Genomic DNA, 22539 nt, shown 5'->3' with positions numbered 1-22539 from the left:
GAGCATTTGATTGCAGCACCTGGAGAATTGTGCTGCTGTGACTCCTAGGCAACTAACGAACAGAACAAGCTTCAAACAAAAAATAAGAAAGGAAAGGTGCATGGAAATTTAAGGCAAAGGTGCCAAGTTTCAACCCTTCCAATGTTAGCAGTAAAACATGCTTCACAGCAAAGTTTTTCTGTATGGCTGAAGGTACATGCAAAACCAACGCTTATGGTAAAAAAAAAAAAAAAGGAGATATTGTGCGGTACGATCAAAACAAAACAGTTGATCTCAGTTCCTGCACCCATCAGTCTTTTGAGGGCAGCACTTCAATAACAGGTTGAAAAGATTTGCTCAAAGTTGTTGGAACATCAAATGATTTTTCCCACATGAACTGCACCTTGAACTGCACTGTACACATTGTGCTCAGCGGGAGACTAGGCACTCAAAGCAGAGAACACTTGGTCTGTTTCTGAACAGCGGCCTTCGAAATCTGTAGAACATTTTAGGTAGTTTGCTCTACCACCATCATAATGGTCTTCCTCAACTTTTAGTCCCATCTCTCAGCAGCCCTATAACGCAAAATAATAAACAAGGATATTTGGGGGCTTTATGCACCGAAGCTACACCTGGGGACTGTAACAATGCAAAATGCAACAGTGCACATGGGGTGAAGGGGATAACACTTTCCTGTGTGAGGGTAAGAATACTTCTTCGCCAGAACCAACATTGTTCTCTACAGTTGTGCTTTTGCCGGCCGCCACTATACTGACACACGTAAAAACTGGCTGCAACAGCACAAGAAGTTGGTAAATCCACAACTACGCCCAAATTCTCATCTCGGAACAAGCACAACATTTCATAGTAGAACGTGGGTTTGGGCTCACTGGTGTCGGTGACCCGTAGCTTCGTACAGCACGAAAAAGGTGACAACCAGAGAAAAACACTGCCGGCACAGCGCTTGCGCATGTTAGTCTTTCTTGTACTATACGAAGCTGTGGATCATAATACTGCAGCATAAGTTGTGGGAGAAAAAACCCAGTCCTTCACCAGAAAGCCACCTGCGGTCTAGGCTAATGGTAGATAGAGTTAAGCTACGCAGCGGCCCTTCTTGTTCAGAGACTGCTGCCTAAGAAAACACAAAAATTCTGCCAAACACCCAACTCAGAGGCCGGAAAAAGAGAAAAAAAATGCTAGAAATGTAGCTATTTTTGCACCAAGATGAGGCAGCCATTACATCGTACTAACTTAGCAGCCTCCAGTTTCCTCATTTTCTGCTAGTTATCCGCAATAGCAAACTAATGCAAAGATTGCAGGCCTGCGCAACACCGCGCACGTAATCTTTGCACCAATCAGAGACCATAATACTATACTCTGATGGAGGCGAAAAGCAAAAATGGCCGTGTGTACAAGATTTCGGCGCACGCTAAAAATCCCCAGGTGGTCAAAATTAATCTGAAGCCCTCCACTACAACGCGCCTCTTCGCCTGCGTTGCGTCGGCGCGGTAAACCCTAGAATCAATCAATCAATCATAATACTCTGGAGGATAACAAGTGCCCCTGTTAAGCTTCCGACGTGAGAGAACGTTTAGATAGTACTGCCCAGTGTGTCTTCTTCCTGCTGGAGCAATAACTGCCTAGTGCTCGGCTGTTGCCTTGCCTCCAGGCAAGGTGGCAACTCGGTATTCGTGAAAGAGGCGTCTCGAATGGAGAAGGTCTCGAGACAAAGCCAGGATAGTGCCCCCGAACTGCTTGACTGCAGGCTCATTGAAAACATGCAGCATTGCAAATGCACTTGACAGCACTGAATACTGTGCACACACTCTACGAGGGTGAGAGCTACCAAAAGCACAAAGACAGCAACGATGGCAATACTGAGTGAACCAAAGCAGGTTCATTGCTAATAAATGTCGTTTTAGTTTAGTGGCCGTTGTCATCCTTGCCTATTTGGGCCGGCTTACATTTGAGGAAATGTGTTTTCCGTTTTCTGACCTTCAGAATTTCAGCGGTCAGCTTAGAGTCGGGGCTGGCCTAGAGTCAAGTAAATACAGTCGGTGCGATACCAAAATACAATCGTCTTCAACTGAGCCTACTTCTGCGCAAATAACGTGCTAGGGTTATCTTTCCATCCTTACAGCATTCCATACTGTAATATGTTTTATGAAATTCACATTTGAGCCTATTTTACTTTAAAAATTGGGTTACCTTAGGCACTCTCTCAACCAAACACTGAAAGATACAATACTACTAATGTACAGAACACTGATCCAGCCAAGACAGGCTATGCATGGTCAGTTTGCTTGTCGCATGTGCCTCTCAGATATTGAATTTCTGCAAATAAGCACAAAAGCTGACAGTGAGCTCAATCTCACTTTTGATGCAGAATGACAGAGCATCGCATTCAGCAACAAAGTGGCTCACCTTTTGAAACACTTGGTAACGCGACTTCGACCACATGTCAAGCTGCAAACACAAAGAAATATACACATTGGCACCACAAGAAAACACAATTAAACCAAAATAGCAAAAAACACAAGCTCAACAAGATTCTGATTCAATACAGTTCAACTGTGTGATGAGAGAGGGGAAAAAAAAAACAAAGCCATCCCTTTTACAAGAAACAACCAGACCAAGTACAGTCATAACCGGTTCTAACGAACAGCGCAATTCAAAGTGATTTGTGCGCTATACGAAGTAGTTCGAAATAATCAAACCCGTTTAGAATGAATTTCAGTATCAAAGTTGTTATAAACAATGTGAACAGTTCATTGAAAACGCGATAACGAAAGAAACAGCTGGCTTGCACACGTGACGGCTGTCAGCATTTGGGTGTTCCGTTGCATTGCCTCTGATGGCCTACTTGTTTTTTGAAGATTGTACTTAGTGTGCTCCTTGGAATCTTGAAATGTGCTGCCACAACCGACTTTTCTTCACCACGCTCGACACGGCGAATTATCTCGAAATTGTCGCAAAGAGGCAAGGCTTGCCATTGCTCTGTCGTCATCTTCCTATGAAGTGCAACAATGCAAGTGCACAGAAACGTGGGCAACAAAGGTACGGTCAGAGTGGTGCAGTCGGAAGGGCAGCACAGCAGTCCTGGCCACCTTTTTTTTTTCTCTTTTCTAAAGCGCGATAGGTCCGGAGCAGCTCCCGCGTACTTGATCACATGGCACGCAGCTGCCGAACAGACTGCTGCAAAGCGAAGCTGGTAAAAGGCATGGACTGCTCCCGCTGCTGTGTTTCATGGAAGTGCGGGCAGCAGCATGGCTGTCCGGAGGCTAGGCGCAGCTGGCGTAGAAGCGCGTTGGCGGGCGTTTGGTGACCGATTGCGCGTGCTCAGAGTTGAATATATACAATGTTTAGTTTGTCATAAAAAACCCATTTTGCATGCATAATGGCACAAGAACTTTGAGTGTTCGCTATAAAGCATAATTCGAGTTTGTTATATTTGGGTTTGACAGTACCCACCATCCCTTTCCCGTTTATTGCACCCACTGTGACATCTTTCACAGTTGTATCGAAACTTTAAAGGGGCCATGAAGAGAACATAAAACTTTATATTGTTAAAAAGATTTGGTATCCTATAGTACTCTTAGCAATTCTCCGGCAGCAAATGATGCTTTATCCCCTAAAAAATTTTACAATTAAAGCTGAATTTTCAAATCTACTGCTGGATTGCATGTTTTGTGACGTCAGCAGTGATGTACTAAGGCATTTAAAATGGGGAGTTCATATGCTGACTGCACGTAGCATCCAAATGCTGAAATCGAACAGGAATTGGAACTGAGCTTTCCTTCATGCAAGTGGCCATGCCAAAAGTCACTTGGTCATTGTCAGCCTTCCAGATAGTGCAGTGATGCTGCCCCGCAATCGCTGAGCAACAGTTTACCTGTCTGTGTCATATATTGTTACGGTTCACAGTAATCATTTCATAAGACATTGGGTATGATTCCACAAGTAGGGTCCTGGAAGTAGTGGTGTCAGTTATACCGTGGAACCCTGACGCTACGTCCCCTGGTCTCACGACGACCCACTTCTTACGACGTATTACCACGGTCTCGGCAAAGTCCCCACAGAAACAATGCATTAAAAACCCTGATTATACAACGCTCAAGGGCACGCGGTCTGCTCCATACGATAGACCCTGGCGGGTATAAAACGGCGTTTTTCCCACCTTTTACACTGCTTTGCCACCTCACCGTGGCTTTTCTTTATTTTCAACCTCCGTTTAACGCTGCTTGAGGTGCAAAGGTGCGAAGGTGGGCCAGACCACTTGCTGAACAGACACAAGCAAGCAGGAGGGCACTGGAGGCAGAGTTAAGCGACGGCCCTATGCGGCAGCAGAATGCCAATGTGCCAACCGCGAGAAGTCAATGTCCACATGGCCGGCAGACTGCGAATTTGAAGCTCCCACCGAGCCAAGAAACATGAAAACACATATGACGCAACCCCACAGCGATGACCGAACACCCGCTTTCCTTGCCCGCTCAATCCACGTTTCTTCTTTTCACGACGCTTTCTGTCTATCTGCTCTCTGCTTATCAATGTCTTTTGAAGCCACGTTGTTACTCCGTACCTTTGTTTCCCGCTTTTTTTTCCATCACTGCCTCGTACTATCGTTTGTTTCGCCTGGCCTTGACAGTTTCACACTCTCACCTTTTCCCCTCTAAAATTGCTCGGCCACATCGGCCTTTCCAGCTTATCTCACGTGCACGATGCACAGCCCTGGAAGGCTAGCGCCGGATGGCATGGGGGTCGTGTGGCGAGCGACCCATGTCTGGCAGCCGAGCGCTGATATAAAGGCACAAAATACGAGTTTCTTTTTTTTTTTTTTTAGAAACTCAGTATTTTAGCTAAAGGCTCACAAATTACGTGAGAAATCGTGAAATATCGTAGTTTAAATGAGTTTTTAGCTCACTTGTCGCATCGGATTATCATACCCTGATCATACGACTCTTCTGCACGTTCCCTTGAAAGACGTATTATCGGGGTTCCACTGCACCAGTCAGCCGGTGTTGTGTCAGAAAATAGACTGCCTGCCGGCAGTGTTTTGCAGCGTTGGAGGGTGGCAGTTCCACATGCGATGCATATGTTTGTGCGCTTGTTCAGAACTTCTGTAGTTTACCCCACCAGGGCACAGGCAGCGTGTGGAAGCAAACTTCCAAGCAGTTTCGCAATCACAGCACCCATAGAGTCACACATGTGTGCTCCGATATGGGGGAACAAAGCAGACAACACCACACCAGCGGTCATCTGATTCATCTGCACTCCACCAGTGGATTCAGTAATCCAGCTAGCAACATCTCGGAGTTTTGCCATTCAGTTCACCAGCATTGCAGGCTTCATGCAGAAGCATACAAGTGCCAAGCCATCTGTCCTACACCCAAAGAGACATTAGCAGTGGTTAAGGGGGGACACTGGTCTTAAAACAGCCTCTTTTAATTTTCAAGCAACCTTTGTGAAACTTGTCAGCCTTGCTGCTTTTCTCCCATTGATTTCAGATATGCCATTATTTTCTCAGTAGGTCAATTAGTTCCCAAGATAATTAACACTAATTAGCCATTTTTAGTCAAGCAATAGACAAAACAGTGTTGGTCATAAAACTGTAATCTTTATATTTTCCAATACTATGAACCCTGGTGAGTGCAATAATCGAAGCAGTTTTTTGATGCATCACTTGGAACTAATTTTACAGCTCATTAAACTTTGGTAGCACCAGTGGCAAGGAGCCATTTTGAGTGCCCATTTCAAACACCAAAGTTTAACGAGCTGTAAAATTAGTTCCAAGCGATGCATCAAAAAACTGCTTCGATTATTGCACTCACCAGGGTTCATAGTATTGGAAAATATAAAGATTACAGTTTTATGACCAACACTGTTTTGTCTATTGCTTGACTAAAAATGGCTAATTAGTGCTAATTATCTTGGGAACTAATTGACCTACTGAGAAAATAATGGCATATCTGAAATCAGTGGGAGAAAAGCAGCAAGACTGACAAGTTTCACAAAGGTTGCTTGAAAATTAAAAGAAATTGTTTTAAGACCAGTGTCCCCCCTTAACTACGTACAGGGCTGAGCCGGATAGACCCGACATGTTCTCGAATATAGACGGAGCTTCGGTTTTCTTCAATTTTCTGTTTTTATTTACAGGTGTGCTGCATGTAAAAAGCAACCTTTTCTCATTTCTCCTTTTCCCCTTAATTTCCTCTTTAACTTGTAATCCGCCCACCACGCAGCCACGAGCCATTTAATAAATATTTTTGCACTCCACTGCAACCGTTGATCAACCAATTTGGTTCAGCGGACAAGCGAACTTCCTTTACGCGTTCTTGGGGGAGTAAAGGCATATATGTGGGAATAATGGTGCGTGTCTCCAAGGGAACAAAGAGTGCTGTTTAGCATGCTTAGCGATGAAAAGCAATGCAGGTGATGGCCCGTGATGACACACACAAGCGGCAGCAAGGAAGGGTGCAGGCCTTATTATTAACCTTCTTGATGGGCCTCAGTCCAGATACCAGTTCATATAGTTCTTCTAAGAAACATGTTTTACAGACCACCATTCACATTAGCATATTTACTCGCATAATGTCCCCCCCCACAGGACTTCAAAGATTAGATTTTTTTCCCCTGTATAATTTTTGTTTCTCCACGAATTCCCCCCCCCCCCCCCCTTACAATTGTTGTCACAACAGTCATCTTCTGGTGCCAACCATTGGTGACGATAGAATATGGCAGCTGGGCACCATTTACCCTACGCATACATATGTGCTCGCAAGTGCCAGAAAAACGGTGGGAGGCACTTAAGGTGCAGATGGGCTCCACCTACAGTGTTGTGATGCCATTTTGAGAAATCACTCGGTGGCACTGTTTGTTGGCTAGTTGGCCCCTCCACCATGCCTGTACCCTGCAACTTCAACACGCCATTAAAGGCCAACTGCACTGAAAATTTCAACCTCTTGAAAAACCCTATTACCATATTGTCTGCCCAAAGAGACTACAAGATACAAAATGTTTCTTGTGCTGTTTGTAGCGACAAAAAATCAAAAGGAAGCGGGAGGAAATCTGCCAAACCTGCAGTAACAACCCTGGCCTGCACCCAGGAGAATGCTTCGAGCCGTTTCACATGCTGCTCAAATATTGGTAAAAGAGTTGCAAGCAGAATGAGAGAGAAAAAGTAAATATCCTGTGAGTTTTTCTTGCACAGTTCGCGTTTTTCTTTGCAGTACAAGAAACTGGCATGATTGCTGCAGACTGGAACGGCCTCAAAGTGGGTAAAAGTTCCGGACTGCGAAGGTTAATAGAGCCATACTTTTAGTTCCCTGCATGTTCACAATGGGATCATAAATGAAGCAACTGCCCTGTCACATGGCTAGAATTATTTTTTTACATTCAGCAAAAAGCTCATCTTCCCTACAAAGTAGGTGTGTGGGAATACTTGAATACGAATCGAATGCTACCTCTGCGAATGATTCGATTCGCGAATCAAATATCTACAATTATTTTAAGTGCGAATGCACTTCTTAAGCGAGCCTGAATCGTCCGCCGCCGTAGTCCGCATAGCAACAGCTGCGGGTGCGCGCGCTCCTCGTCTTCCCTAGCAACGGGGGGAGATGGGCGCGCGCTGCCTGGCCGCTGACATGGCACATACCCACGTGGGGGATTGGCCAGGAATCGGGCGTGAGAAGGGCTAATGCACCCGCTTAAAGGAGTACTGACACGAAATTTCAAAGCTGAGATCCGCTCTAGCAATCAAGTACAACGACAACACAAATAGGTGTCTGTGAATAAATGCATCTTTCTTTCTTTGTAGTTGTGTGTGTGTGTGTGATCTCTCTTTCGCGAACATTACCGAACCGCGCAAATTCAACTCGTGCATTCGCACTTTCACATTCTTCCCCTCGGGGAAATGCGGGGAATTTTTTTTCGAATAGTCGAGTGGGTTTTCCGAATACATATGCCCGGCTCTGCGAAAGCGAGATGTCAGCGCACGCTAACGCACTGCTGCTACACCGTCTGCTTGGCAAGTTTCATCCAAATCGCGCTTTCAACGACCGCGCCTTGCAGAGACCATAAATTTTATTCTGTAGCACGGAGTAATTTGCAATTGCGTCGATAAGATCTTCTACTCATGCCCTCACAGTCTACTCTGGCCACCATTTCGAATTCTGCGACTGGATGTTTACATGTTATGGCAGCTTCCAGTAAAGCAATCGCCGCCACTTTTGTGGCGTTTTTGATAGCGCCTCCGTTAAGTTTAAATGAAAAGAGGTTCTGGCTTTTTTTAATGCAGTTTGCGTTTGCTTATTGCATTTTTTATGATGGTTGGATGTTAAAGGGACACTGAAGTGAATTTGTCAAGCTCCCGTTTTTGCTTGCACTGCGTAGACTGGCTCAAATTAACACACTTTTCATCTTGATAAGTCGGTTATTATTTAATAAAGCCCAAAAGAAGAAAAACTACCATGTGCGGTCTGCGGCGGCCGTACCAACTAAAGGCTGTGACGTTGGGAGGAGCTGCAACGTGATTGGACGATGTCCAAGATTAGCATTCAAACAAGTTTCGGTTTCGGTTATGTAAAGCAACATGCTTGACATCCGACGTTATCACTAGATGGGCATTCTCGATATCTCAATAATCGTCATACCACGTTTCTACCATGCTGTCGGCTGTAAAATGCCTAAGACAAGCTTCCCAGGATGGCTTGGAATCGTAGCAATCACTAGCCGAAGCCTACGTAGTGGATGAACGCCCTCCGCGTCACCGCAGACGCTCAAATGCCATGCGCTTTTCCCCCTTATTTGGAGCTTTCCTCACTCATGCCTGTATCGTAAAAAGCGTGTTCGCACCAGGCCAAGGGTCTGCTGATTCTGGCCTGTGCCCACTGCCCGCAGGCAGCCGGCGCTCATGGCAACAGCCCGCCAACGAGAACTCGCTAGCGCGTCAGTGTCACTCTGCGCGTGTTCTCCGAACTCGCTCGAGGAGCAGTGAACGTTACGGCCCAAAAATGGTGAACTCAGTATAAAAAACATCAGCTAAAAACGAAAAAAATTCAACTTACAAAAACAAAAAAAGAAAAGAAAAAGAATGTACCCTCGGGGATTTGAACTTGCGACTTGCAAAATAACGTCTAGCACTCCAGACCATTCGGCCACGAGCCAGCGCTGCTGGAAATAGAAATATAAGGTATATAATGTATAACCAGTTTACACTTTTATTTAGTTTTAGCACTTCAAGCAGCTTAGGTGACTATTTGTTGTGTAGCACTCGTGCAGTAAGCGTCCCCCAAATTCCCACAATATCTCACGTCTAGCAATTGCATTTCTTAGACAGAAAAGCGTTCGCAGATGTTTGGTCATGCTGCTGACCGCTGTGCTTGTTCACCCAGCGCAAAAAAGTGCTTCCTGCTGCCTAGTTTTGCGCTATACGGTAAAGGTTTCAGTTGATTTTATTTCCTTAGTACCTATATTGACTTCGTTGACTCTTCTACCGCCTTCAAGTGGCCTTAGATTTTCCTACTAGCGTACCAGTCGGCGAAGCGTCGCATGTGCACTTGTGCAGCGCTTGCGTGGAGCGACCCGGACTCGGAGCTTGATACAGTGTACAAACTAACAAAGTAAAGAAGGGCACATTCTTCCGTTCACAAATGTGTCGTGGCTTAGTTTCAACTGAACAAACAAATTGCGACGACTTGTCAGCGGCCGGCGGACTAAACGCTGGGCCGACTGACTCTGTGGGAAGGTCGGCGAGCCGCGCAGTAGCGCAGTCAGGCCAAGCCATTTCCTCCTGACATCACACGAAAACACCACAGAAAATGGGCGAGGAGGCAGAGAGGAGGACAGCATCTTCGAATTGATTTTTCTACTATATAAGTTCGCGTAAACACACTCAGAGTGGTTGAAACATGGCCTATGAACTCCGGACTACAATTTGCCAATCCCGCAATGTTTACAAATCACTTCGGTGTCCCCCCTTTAATGGCACAAGGCCAACTGGGGCAAAGAGTGCCAAAACAGTTTTGTTCTTTTTTAGTCCATATGGGACAGCGCAGGCTTGTGCCCCGCAACAGTAGAGCGTGCTTTCCTTCTGCAACGTGTTAGGGTGGCCTAGCCACGTATCGTTCACACTTCACGCTCCCCTTGTGCTTCCGAAGAAGTGCCTTATCGTTCTTGTAGGCTAAGCGCAAGGCAGACACAGGACGAGACAAGAGATGGGACGAGGACAAGCGTTCGTCCTCGTCCCGCCTCTTGTCTCGTCTTGTGTCTGCCTCGCATTTAGCCTACAAGAATGCATCACCGGCAAGCCCAACTTCACACTCTTGCCTTATTGTGGTCCTGATTGTGGTAGCGCTGTGCTTTTGCATCAAATTCTTTATGCCTGCAAAGTGCTCACTTTGGAGTTAGCTCTTTCATAAATTTTTTCATTCTTCCCTCAATGCAGCTCCTTACATCCTCCCCCCGACATACTTTTCCCACCGCACAAGCCATCCACTTCAAGTGTCCCGTTATCGCAACAGAACTGTCACTTTTTCCGCTTCTTTTTTTCCCCGCGCTGTCAAGGATTGGAACGACCTTCCCTGCTCCATTGTTTCAACCACCTGCCCATCATCCTTCATTGCAAATGTTACAAATCACCTGTGCTGCGAAAATTAATGTGTTCAAATGTTTTCTTTTCCTGTGTATCCACCCCTTATGTAATACCCCCCAGTGGGGTCCTTAAGGAAATAAAAATGAAATGAAATGAAATGAAGTTAGCCATCTGTGGCCCTTGGCAACATACCTGATCGTCATCTGTATAGAAGTCTTCATTGAAAGCTTTCACCAACACCCATTCAATGATCAGGCCACGGAGGCACACCAGGGCCCTTAGGGTTCGGCTGAGGGTGATCTGCATTGGCCCACAAACGGCAAAAGAAAAAAAAGAAATATTATTACACACACACATCACCGTAACAAATGCAGGTTGCACTCGGCTACTCCAAAGACAACCAGCATAAATTCTTGGTCACAATGTTGAACACCAAAACAGTTTTGAAAAGGGCTAGTGATACGCAGGAGCAGTCTGAAGCAGCTGTGCAACTAGTGTGACTTTGAACACAACGCAACGTTGAGCAGTGCCTCTCCTCTTACAACCCCTGCCTCTCTTTTAAGAAAATGTTTACAAGGACACTAAACACTAACACATAAAAACAAGTTGGGCTTTAAAGCCAGATACTATAAATAAGCCGAGAATGTAAATACTATAGAAATTTTGGCAGCAGCAGTTGTTGCCCATACATTTTTCTGCGCTATGGCTGATGACATCACAAGCTGTGAAGCCAAAAGAGGATTGAGAAACCTAGTAAGCAGTCATTTTCTCCTGAGATAAGCAATCACAAATACAAAGCAAACATATTTTGTCTTAGAACTCTTGCAGAGCTCGTTTTTCTAACCAGGAACGAGGCTTACAACTCGCCTTCAAACACCCGGACTACAGCTTGCAAGCATTACCAAACAGATTGTTTCTGCTTAACTCTTTCGTGACTGCACCTATTCAAAATCGCTCAATTTGAATGATACCTTCGGAGCCCTTTTTCATAGCATTCCAGCCATTGCTGGAACAAGTAAAGCTATTTGGAGTTAGCTCAGAAGATGCCCTTTCAAAATCAGTTATGTTTTCATTTTTGCAACAAAAACGTGATTTTTGACAAGCGTTTGCATCACCTGGGTGTGGAAGAGGGGCGTGGTCATCGCGCGTCACTGCTACCAACGAAGAATGCATGCAACTCATGATTACTCTGCAGCAACGTTTAGGTTTTGTCATCAGGGCATGAATGGTGAATCAGCAAACAATTTTCAATTGCCAGGTCTGCACTCTGATAGTAATATTCCCAGAAATCGGCTGAAAATGTCAAGCAGTGCCTGGTTGCAAAGCTACTTTATGATTTTGGGCAGTTTTATTGCCTTTGCGCACGTTGTTCTAAGTTATGTTGTAGTTCTACTTACCACAGGACCATTCGCGAACAGTTTACAACAGTTTCGGTTTTGTTTCTACATCGCAAAATTCATATTTGGCGCTACTACGCAGTTACCCAACTTCAAGCCTACCTGCCATGGCGCCTGGAGCGTTCGCGACTGATCCTCAAAAAAAAAGCGAGCCGCTCCTGGTTTCACCCAACCCTAACCCAATTTCTGCGATAAGAACTTCCGATGCAAGTCAAAAGATAACATCCAGTCGCCAGATATCTGTTCCGACGAGGAGAGCGCTTCAAAACAGCCTTACACACCGCCAGCTGTTTTCCTGCCAGTTTCGTTTCCAAACGAGGGCATCTTTGGGGGCCTGGTGTTGCTTCTAGTTGAACTGTCTATTCGGATGGAGTCTTCAATGAGTTTTGTACTGTTTCATTTCAAAAATGTTAGGTGGCGCTGCATTGGAGGAGGCTCGTAGTGCTGATCTTTTTTTATCGCGCAACAGCTACTCGGCCAAAGTTTGCAGGGCACGATTCTAGGGCACCACACCTTATTCCTGCAAGCAAGGCTACAACTGCGAGTCAGAAGATGATAATAAAGCGCAACTTTATGTTTTGAGAGATAACTGACAGTGAACGTCAACAAGCATCAACCACGGAGTTCCGTTTTCAACTTCATGGATGTTTCTCCGCATCGCGTGCTTGTCCCAAATACTGTGCTGACCGCAAATGCAAAGTCAGTCATTGAAAAGATGTTTTTATGTTACGTGGAGGCAAATTGGTGCCTCTGATAATGTCAAACCGCCAGATTTCTTCCACGGAACCACCCGAAATCGCACATTTTGAAATGGAAGCAGGGCTTCACCGCATGGCAGGAGTACCACGCGTGCTAACATTTTTTTTTTATATCTGACGAACAGTTCCGCGCAAGTCGACGTTTTTTCTAGGGCATGTTTTTGAGATGTTTCCCTACAAAATGTATATTCTAATTTTTTTCTACTACCGGTGGTTTGTTATACACAACTCCTTTTTCTATCATTTTCTTCGACAACTTGACAAAAATTTTTATTTTGATATTTTTTCTCACAATTATGTCAAACTTTCCTTCATAGAAACTTACTCCACCTTGGGGATTTCCCCTAAATCTGGTCGATGTATGAAAAAATTTTAAAAACTGGCATTATTGGAAAGGCCATTAAATAATCTGCATTTTGTCTTGCTGTAACTAGTGCTTAACCAATTTTTTTAGCAGAAAGAAAATGTTTTCTTGAACCCCTAAAAATCAGACAATTTGCCTGCGGTCATGAAAGCGTTAAACACCACAGCTGGTCACCACTGCTGCAATTTTCATTTTGGCTAGGTATGTGTTCTGCTTCGGTGTACAAGCACAGGCAACGAAAGTGCAAGCCACTGGTGAATATGCTGCAACAGCAAGTCGCAAGAGTGCGAGAACCGTACCACAAAAAACTGGGGAACCCAAAACCAAATGTCAGTTTTACACCTCACGCCACTAGCCAACTAGCACATGGTAGTTTCCACACCTTCTGTTCGAGATGGCACTACTGCAGAACCGTCTTGCTTGTTATTTTTTCTGTTACGTCGCATGTAAATTGATGAAGAGTTGAGTGGTGGCGTTCATTATTACTGAATACTGTTTAGCCTGAAGTCTGGCCATACTTTATGCCCATTTAGGGTTGCTCTGCAAATGTTGCATGCCTGGTAACATACAGGGTGTCCAGCTATCATGCACCAAGATTTTTAAAAAGAGCAATGACGTTGCTCGAAGAATACCTAGTGAATAACGTGTCCAGTACAGTGGAGTAGTGGCCAGTAATTTATGAGTTAATAAGATTTAATTAATTAATTGTAATTAATTATCTCCATAGACAAGTACTGTCCTCATAATTAAAGTGCCAAAGGCACTTGAAGGTACCCACGAGGGACATCTACATGAGGGACATCTACCCATGAGGCACAAGGGAAATGCGGTATTTTTAGCGACAAACTAATTGGGTACTAAATTCATTTATTCTGACTGATAAAGAAGCCCCGCAAAATATGAAAAATACCACGTGATGGCGCTCACACCCACTTCATAAACCACCGCACCATAAACCAGCCGCAGCTTAGGTCGGTGGTCAAGAAGTGCATAAACAAGGTTCTGTGACGTCATAAAAAATCGTCAAAACGTGGTTGAGGAGTCACCATTGCTGCATGTTTTCTTTTATGTCTGGATTATTTCTTTGAAGTTTGCGACGAAATTGGTATCACTGTCATCGGTACAAAGCAGTCTTTTTAATGAACCAAATGATGACTTCACTGCCACTCCTGCTGGCCAGACAATCTATATGCCACACACTTCGTTCACCACCCGTAGCCTTGTCAAACTCAGCAACGGAGAGTTTCATTATGAACAGAAGCAATTTTTGCAGATAGTAACACGACCAGCGAGACGGTAAACTGCCTTCCATTCTTTTTTTGTATTTTTATGGGCAGGCAAACTGCATTGCAAGTTGCCCATAAAAATAATGACTACAGTTGAACCTCGATATAACGAAATTCACGATACAGTCGAGTCCACTTATAACAATACCGGTTTTAACAATATATCGGATATAACAATGGACAGCCGCGGCACCGTCAGCTTTTCATTGTATTCTATGGCAAAATAAACCGCTTATAACAATGCTGTCATGATGCAATATCGGTTATAACAATTAAATGTGGGCACTGGAACCAACCCTTAACGAAACAAAAATGCAAAAACGCTGCGACAATGCCACCCCAACCCTGCCTATTGCGCAAAAGGGCATGAGAGCATACGCGTGGCGGCCAGGTGATAGCGCACTTGGCCTCGCACGCGGCGAGTGCGCACCGAAGAGGCTCGCATGCCACCGCTGCTTTCGCCTGCCGCGGCGACGCGGAGGAGGGGGAGGAGGACCGGATGGGCGCCTCTACGGGCAGTGGGGCAGTCCATTCTGAGGGTGCGCCGCCTGTAGAAAAAGCACCGGGGCACCTAAGCCGCCGCAGCAGCAGCGCTGTGTGCACTGTGCCGACCTCCCCTATTCTTCGCTAATTTGGCCACGTCTCCAGCTCCGCCGTTTGCACGTGTTCCGAGTCTGGTGCTTACCAGCGTCGTTTTCCTTGCCTGTTGTCACAGTTCCTGTTCTGTGGTCACTGTCGCCTCGATCCTCCTGTCCCCGCATGCGCAGACATCGTTGCGCGCGTTTTTGTGCGCGTTTTTGCGCTTGTTTGTCACGTTTTCTTTGTTATTTTCGGCATAACCCGCTTATAACAATAACCGGTTATAACAATGATATTTTTATGGCACCTCAATATTGTTATAAGTGGACTCGACTGTATAACGAATTTTGTTTTCTATCAAAATTTTGCCACATGCATGTATTTTTTTTCGATTTTACGAAGTAATTTCGTGAGGCGCTTCCGATTTAACAAAGTCACGGCAAAAAGGAAGAACGAAATTCCGGTCGAGGCATGTTTTATTTTGCCTCTCAGAGCCTACATTGAAAACATTCAGTACTCGCATTAATTCTTAGAAGGCTAAAATGAAAGAAAAGCGGTGAAATCTACGGTTGACAACAATTAAAAGCGATGAAAGAAGCTGCTCAAACCGCTCGCGGTCATGGACGGTTTAATAGTGCACCTCCATTTTGACGTCTTCGTCATTGCCTACGCCAGTGCCCTCTATGCTTAGGCTGCCGAAGCCTACCTAAAGTTTTTTCTAGGCGTCCGTGCTCACAGTGCTGCTGCTACTCTAGGTAGTGCTCGCTGATAACCACATTAATGTTTTGTTCGTGCATCATTAGGTGAGTCTTGTAAGGAGCATGAGCACTCCAAGGGGAAGAAAAGTGTTCCCAACAAGAGCCTGAGGAAGTGTCGGTGAAACCGACGGCCATTGAAGTGATGGATGCCATCAACGTTCTGCGGAGGCATGCAGGCGCACGTGAATGTTTAAAAGCAAGCCTTGTTAGCGCTGTCAGCATACAAGTGTCATGTAAAGCCCACCATGGTCAAGAAACGCCAAGCACTGCTTACGGACTTCTTCACTACGGCTTGAACATCGAGTGCTGGTGGCAATAAATTGCTCTTTGAACGTGGTCATCTTTGTTTCACCTGTGTTCATTAGACAACTGCGATGTGGAGAAATCGGTTTCTTTAGGGCTCAGTGGGCATAAAAGTAATTGCTTAATCGAATTTGGCTGGAAGATATTTAATGTAAGCTTTCTGCTATAGCGAGAGCACGTAAGCGCTACACCACACAGTGAAGCGTTCTGGGTGTACTCCGCTCAAATCACAATCATGCCTTTATGTCCAGTGTCGTCGTTGCATCACGCGCCCATACTGCCCATACTGCAGAGCCTTTGTACATGAAAAAAGTATTTCGAAAGTTTCATAGCGCCCTTCCGCTGTAGGCCCGCCGCACCCTTCAACGCCGCGTCTAAGCCTACCACTGAACGGACGAAAAGAGGCGTAACTTCGAACCGGCACTTTGCCGGGGTGAAGTTCACGGGGCATAGACGCGGGTTCGATTGACTAACAGTGGCGTTTAGTACCGTATTTTTACGATTGCAGGTCAACCCTTTTTTCAAATTTTACAATCCAATGTTGGGGGGTCGACTTAGAATCGAAGTCGAACCGTCTACTGCTAGTAACGGCAAGAGAAACGAGAAATCGGGGGTGCTCCGAGGTGGGGACAGCTTTGCACCCTCGTTCCCATAATGATGGTCTAAACTGTGAACCGCATGGGGCGTCTTCTGCTCGCGAAAATGCGCCGCACTGATGCTGCCGCGAATACCACCCGCATGCTGCGCGCTACGCAATCGGCGGCGGCAACATGGCGGCACCATCCGCGAAGAGATGCACGTAGCTCCAGCGACCGCTCCTAACCGCTCTCTAAGATATCACTGAAGGCACAAACGAAGACGTTTGTGCAGGAAAGGAGCTGATAATGTGGTCGAAAACGGCACTATAAAGCATTATCCGCACCGCTACGCAAAGCGCCAATCAAATATCCGTAACCGTGGTAAGCCTAAACAGCTCCGGCAGCGCCAGCCGGCTGTCCCGAGTGCTATCAAACTTCCACCATGAAGAGCGCGCGTCGTCAGGCTCCTCCCGCTGCCGCGCTTGGCACGCGTTTTACTGAGGTGGAACTGGTAGAACTTAAAAGCAGTAGAAGGTGCCGCGCGCTCAGAATCGTCGCCGCGGGCGTGAAAAAGTCGCCTGCGCAACGCCGACGTGCACGAATCGCGTGCAAAAATGCGTCAAGAAGCGTTTTATTCGTCTCTAATAAACAAAATGAGTATTAGCGAATCCCTTGATTCAATGCGCGGCGCTAACGTAGCCCATATCATATCACAATGTTCAGTATACTTCCGAATGCGATGGTGAGAGGTTAGTCGCTCAAAAGTAAATTGCGCGCGGCCGCTTCCGTCAGCCGCAATGTTGTTTGTTTTGGTATCGCACGGCAGTGGCCGCTGCCGGTTGCTTCGGTGGTTGTCATCTCGCAGCGAATGCGTTCTTCCCGCTCAACCCACAGCGCATGGTTATTCCGGGTGCTTATAGAAAAGCTTTTCTTTCTTAACATCTACCGCGCATACCACGAGCGCACGGCTCTTGCGGGAGCATCAATCATTGATGCTAGAGCCGCCGTGTGGGTTGACGGAAGAGCTTCTCTTTGTGCGTGGCCTCCGCGATCTGCCGCCGGCAGCAAATCGCGAAGGCTACGCTTTGTGATACAATTTTCTAGACGGCGCTCGCATTTTTTTTTTTTTGAGAGATGCAATTTTGGGGTACATTTGAGTCGACTTACAATCGTGTAAATACGGTAGTGACCGAAGAGAAAAAAAGAAAAAGTGGAAACCTAGTCTGCTATCATATTTAATGAGGTGTTGCGGAAAAAGCACTGGTTTTACGACGACACATGAACCACCACGCAGACTCAGTAGTGTGTCGTCCCTTAAGCGGGATTCACACGACGGAGAAACCCTCTCTTTTTGGCCCGCGGAACCTGCTCACGTGACCGGTTTTAGGCTCCGCCCCTCGGTGGGGATAGCCCGCGGTGGCTCCGCAAAAGAAAATGCCTCCGCATGTTTTCGCTCGACGGCGGTGGCCCTCGGCGGGGAATGGAACCCGTTCCTCGGCGCTGTCGTCTGCTAGTCACTCCGCGTAGCTCCGCACGTGTGGATGTGCCGCCAGGCCGGATAATCCGGTCACGTGCTGTTGACGTCACATATCCGTCCGCCTCCGTGAGAGGGTTTCTCCGTCGTGTACATCCCGCTTTACCGAGGAAATTAGTGTGAGAAAAATGACAGTTTTGAACTCAGTCTGTTCACTCCCAAAAATGCTGGCCGTATCACCAAAATTTCGACTGCAAACTGCTAACTTCAAAGTTGAGCATATGATTAAACAATGCTCCCATGTCTGTTCAGAATTTCTTCATGGGTGAGAAAAAAATGTCAAGTACAGATATAGTGATGCAGATTTCGATACACTTAAAAAGTACAATATGAAGACAACAGAACATTGGGAAACTGTACTCGTCAGCTCCTCCCCACAGCAGCAACTCACAGCAGTCCGGATGGCCGAAGCCGCTGCAAGGATACAAGAAATCTTGGTTGACAGCTCAGGGAGTGAGATCATCCAAGTTGACATTGTGGCCAAACCATTTAACAAGTGTTCGAAAACAAATCACATCAACAGAACCGAAGACGGCCTTCTGTGGGGCACTGAAAGCTGTGGCTAAAGCGCTGCAACTGACTCGAGTGGTAGTGAGAGTGACTGAACATCAGATCTAGGCTGTATGTACCAAGGTATTTTTGTTTTGAACGTTGGCCTCATAGGTCGGCAGGCACACTTTGAGTGCACTCACTCCCCCCCCCCCCCCCCCTCACCAGCCATGAGTGAGTGGTGAGTGAGCCTCGCCATCGTTTTAAACTGGCGAGTCGGAGTGCGAGTAAGTGCGAGTCCCACGCACAGTGAGCCCCGCTCACCACTCACGAGTGCGAGCGCCACTTGTGGCGAGCCCCACTCACCACTCGCGAGTGCAAGAGCAACTCACGGAAAGCCCCGCTCACCCCTCGCGAGTGCACTCACGCTACTCGCGCCATTTGCGGGGCTTACCGCGGTGAGCACCACTGTTGCGCTTGTACTGGCTGTTGGCTATTCGTCACAGGAGCCACTCGCTGTGATGGTTGTTAATGGCGGGATTGCTTTTAGCTCGGGAAATATGTCGTCACTGAGCTCCTGCTATGGGGCACCGTAGAATTAGCTTTCTGGTGGCGTGTTGACTTAGGAATACGATTTGGATGGCCTTCTGATGCTGTCTGCTGCACACACTTGCGTGCGAGGGGAGACGACGAGTGGTGAGTGCGAGCGCGAGTGAGTGCGAGCTGTGGCGGTGAATGGTCAGCGTGAGTGAGTGAGTGCGAGTGGTGATGGCAAGTGGCAAGCGTGAGCATGAGTGAGTGCGAGTCGTGACGGCGAGCAATGAGCGGGAGCGCAAATGAGTGCGAGTGGTCACGGCGAGTGGTGAGCGTGAGCGCGAGTGGATGCGAGTGGTGGAGGTTGCGTAGTGATCCTGAGTGTGAGTGAGTACGGGTGGACAGGGCGACTGGTCAGCACGAGTGTGAGTGAGTGTGTGAGGAAAAATATATTTTTCCGCGTGAGTGTGCGTGAGTAACGCCCAGTTTTGCCGCGGTATGGTTGGCCTAATGAAACATTCCTCGTGTCCGCCTTGTCGAGATACGCTGGTGGGAAAAAAAAATAATAATAAATAATAAAATGGGGGAGGGGGGAGGAAGGGGGCATTTTAGATTTTTCGAAGCTAAGCTCCACCCCCGACTTTGGGCATCGCAATTGTGGGAAAAGGGGTGCTGAGAATCGAGTAAATACTATACACTTGCTCCATACAACCACGTGCTTGTATATACTTTTTCAAAAGCTTCCTTCATTCAGCCATACTTTCAGTTTCTGTGGCTAAGGCATTGTGCTGCTGAGCACGAGGTCGCCGGTTTGATTCCCAGCTGCGGCGGCCGCTTTTCTGATGGAGGTGAAAAGCAAAAACGCTTGTGTGTACGAGATTTCGGCGCACGTTAAAGATCCCGAGGTGGTCAAAATAAATCCGGAGCCCTCCACTACAGCGTGCCTCATCGCCTGCGTTGCGTCAGCGCGTTAAACCCTACAATCAATCAATCAACATTCAGTTTCTACTTGCCCTGTCCTGCAGTAGTACTTCACCACCCTCTTTCTGTTTCCAATTGCAGCACTCCTGTGAAGTTATCAATCACAACACAAACGAAACTCAAAGAATTACTCAAAAGCATTCGGTATTTCTATCTTCCTTCCCATGATGTGAGACATTCTGCCTGGCATAATTTTGCCGCTCTGCCCGGGCTGAATGTACTATGCACTCCTGCTACCTGGTCTTCACTCACTGCCTCAAGACAGCAAGACTGAAAGAAGCAGAAAAACATAATACCAAGCCTGTTAGTTAGCAGTTGGTTATATACCAACTAATTCATCAAAGCGTTTCATCCAAAAAATAAACCATGAGAATCAGATAAATATTTTCGACCAGTTGCTCAGCTGGAGCAAGAATAGACTAAAGTTCGAGAGGACAAGTAATATTGCTGCAGTAAATGTTGGTTAAAAACAGGTTTCTAATTAGCACGGTTGTGGTTCTGAAGCACACTGGGAAAGGCATGAACAATAACTACTATAGCGACCCAAGCAGCATACCTTGAGCACAGCAGAGTTTCCACATGGTCTCAGGATTTCAATGGACATATCAACAAACTGCCTCTGCACACCACTGATGAAGGCATCCACGTTCCTGTGAACCAAAAGCAGAAATTTAACACCCACGAGCTGCCATGGTCCACTTGGAAGCATTTGTATACTACCAAAAAGCATACAATGCATTTGTGTAGCACGTCTAAGCACTGAGCACAAGTGTGGTACGTGCCTGTATCAATTGAATCGAAGTTCTTGAAGGTTACAAGCAACCATTAAGGGACGCTACTTTTTTTTTTTCCTGTCACAGCCAGTGTCAACAGTTCATAACAAGCTCCAAGCGATGGCACAAAAGCCACCATTATAGCAAAAACAAATAAAATTACGAAAATAACGAAGGTATACAACCTGATAAGTGTGTTGCACTGCCATGAAATGCAAATATTAATATACACCGCGTTAAATGACACGCTTTTCATGCACACATGCATTTCTCTTGCAATGTTAATTTGCAGTCAATTGTTGTTTTGGCCAATGCAGCTAACGAAGAACCTTTCAATGAAACTTCATCAGCTCTGTGCAGGAGAACAGCCAGAATTCAACTTTACAGAAAGACCAGTTGTATCTAAGCATCACTCTGGGCCAGTCAAAGTACCTGTGGAGGCTGTTTTATTCTCAAGCTGCTATACAGAAGAATCTTAGAAATACAATCGCAACAGCTACAAATTTCAATTTGCAAAAAATTTCCAAACTGAGGTACACTGTGTGTAACAAGCTGCATAAATGGGCTAAACAATGGTAAACCTAAGCTAACCAACATGAAACTTGTAATAGCAGAAAAACTGCATGTAAGCCAACTGATGCACAGTTTGTTTGCCATTACGAACTGCATGTCAATTAGCTTAGATTAGCCTAAGTTTACCGCGGTGCGGATATTTTCTCGCATATATAAATAACTTTTATGGACCATTCTGATAATGTATCCTTTTTAAATAACGATAAAATGATTAAAATGTGTTTTTCTAGGCTATAGCCAAAATTATCAGCTCTTTGTAGCTGGCTTGGTCCGTCAGAATCGGGGCGAAAAATGTTACACACTGTTCTCCTGTCAAGAAAAGAGAGAGAAAAAGGAAGGATATGCGCAATATGGCATTTTCTTATTGCTACAGAGTTCTTATTTTTTTATCTATGTACATAAACAATTTTCTGGCACTTTCCCTGCCCTTTACATGTTTTCCCACTCATGCAAACGTTACAATACAAGCCACTGCTGAAGCTAACGGAAGTCTGTACTTTCCCCATAATTCCCACGATGGTGTAGTTTTTGTTTTACTTATTTATAGAACTTTTGACCATCATAAATTGCCAAGGTGCTGAGGCAAACGGCCACTGTAATAGTCGCCTGACTGGGTCCCTAGCACCTGACAGCGCCAGCGGCAGGAAGAGAAGCAACTATACATGCCTACCGTAAAGTTCTGAAAGAACGCCCACCCAAAGTACGGAGATATCAAACGAAAAATAAGGAATGGGCGATCTTTCGGGTCAGGTGTGAAAAATTAGAAAAACGTGGCCGTACCATCAACCAAAACTGCAGAGATATCAAGCAAAAATACCAGATGGGTGAACTTTCGGCTCAAAAGCGGGAAGGACAAATAAGTGACCACATCAACACATGAATAAATGATTTGCGTAAATTTTGCTCACTCATCGGCGCTGAAGCCACCGATTTTAGGGGGTGGGCGTTCTTTGGGGTCTTTTAGTAAATTGAACATTTCACCCCTAAAGGGGGGTGGGCGTTCGCTCGGAACTTTACGATAAATAAACACAAATAAGCATACACACTACGTTTATACACACTGCA

At 46.0% G+C, this 22539-nt stretch overlaps 1 protein-coding gene across 1 annotated transcript in view; it reads right to left on the bottom strand.

Moving 5' to 3' along the window:
• The window catches only part of LOC144141201 (mediator of RNA polymerase II transcription subunit 27-like), a 74217-nt gene that overhangs the window by 21732 nt on the left and 29946 nt on the right, over window positions 1-22539 (bottom strand). The window contains exons 4-6 of the mRNA XM_077672769.1: window positions 20685-20778; window positions 10760-10867; window positions 2404-2445 (exon numbers count right to left, since the gene is read on the bottom strand). Of these exons, the coding sequence (XP_077528895.1) occupies window positions 2404-2445; window positions 10760-10867; window positions 20685-20778 (244 nt within the window). The remainder of the gene's footprint in view (window positions 1-2403; window positions 2446-10759; window positions 10868-20684; window positions 20779-22539) is intronic.

The sequence above is a fragment of the Haemaphysalis longicornis genome, unplaced genomic scaffold (assembly GCF_048455015.1).
Source record: "Haemaphysalis longicornis isolate Haplotype H1 unplaced genomic scaffold, Haemaphysalis longicornis Haplotype H1 scaffold_1, whole genome shotgun sequence".
In the NCBI taxonomy this organism is placed as follows: Eukaryota; Metazoa; Arthropoda; class Arachnida; order Ixodida; family Ixodidae; genus Haemaphysalis; species Haemaphysalis longicornis.
This window is presented reverse-complemented; position numbering and strand designations above follow the sequence as displayed.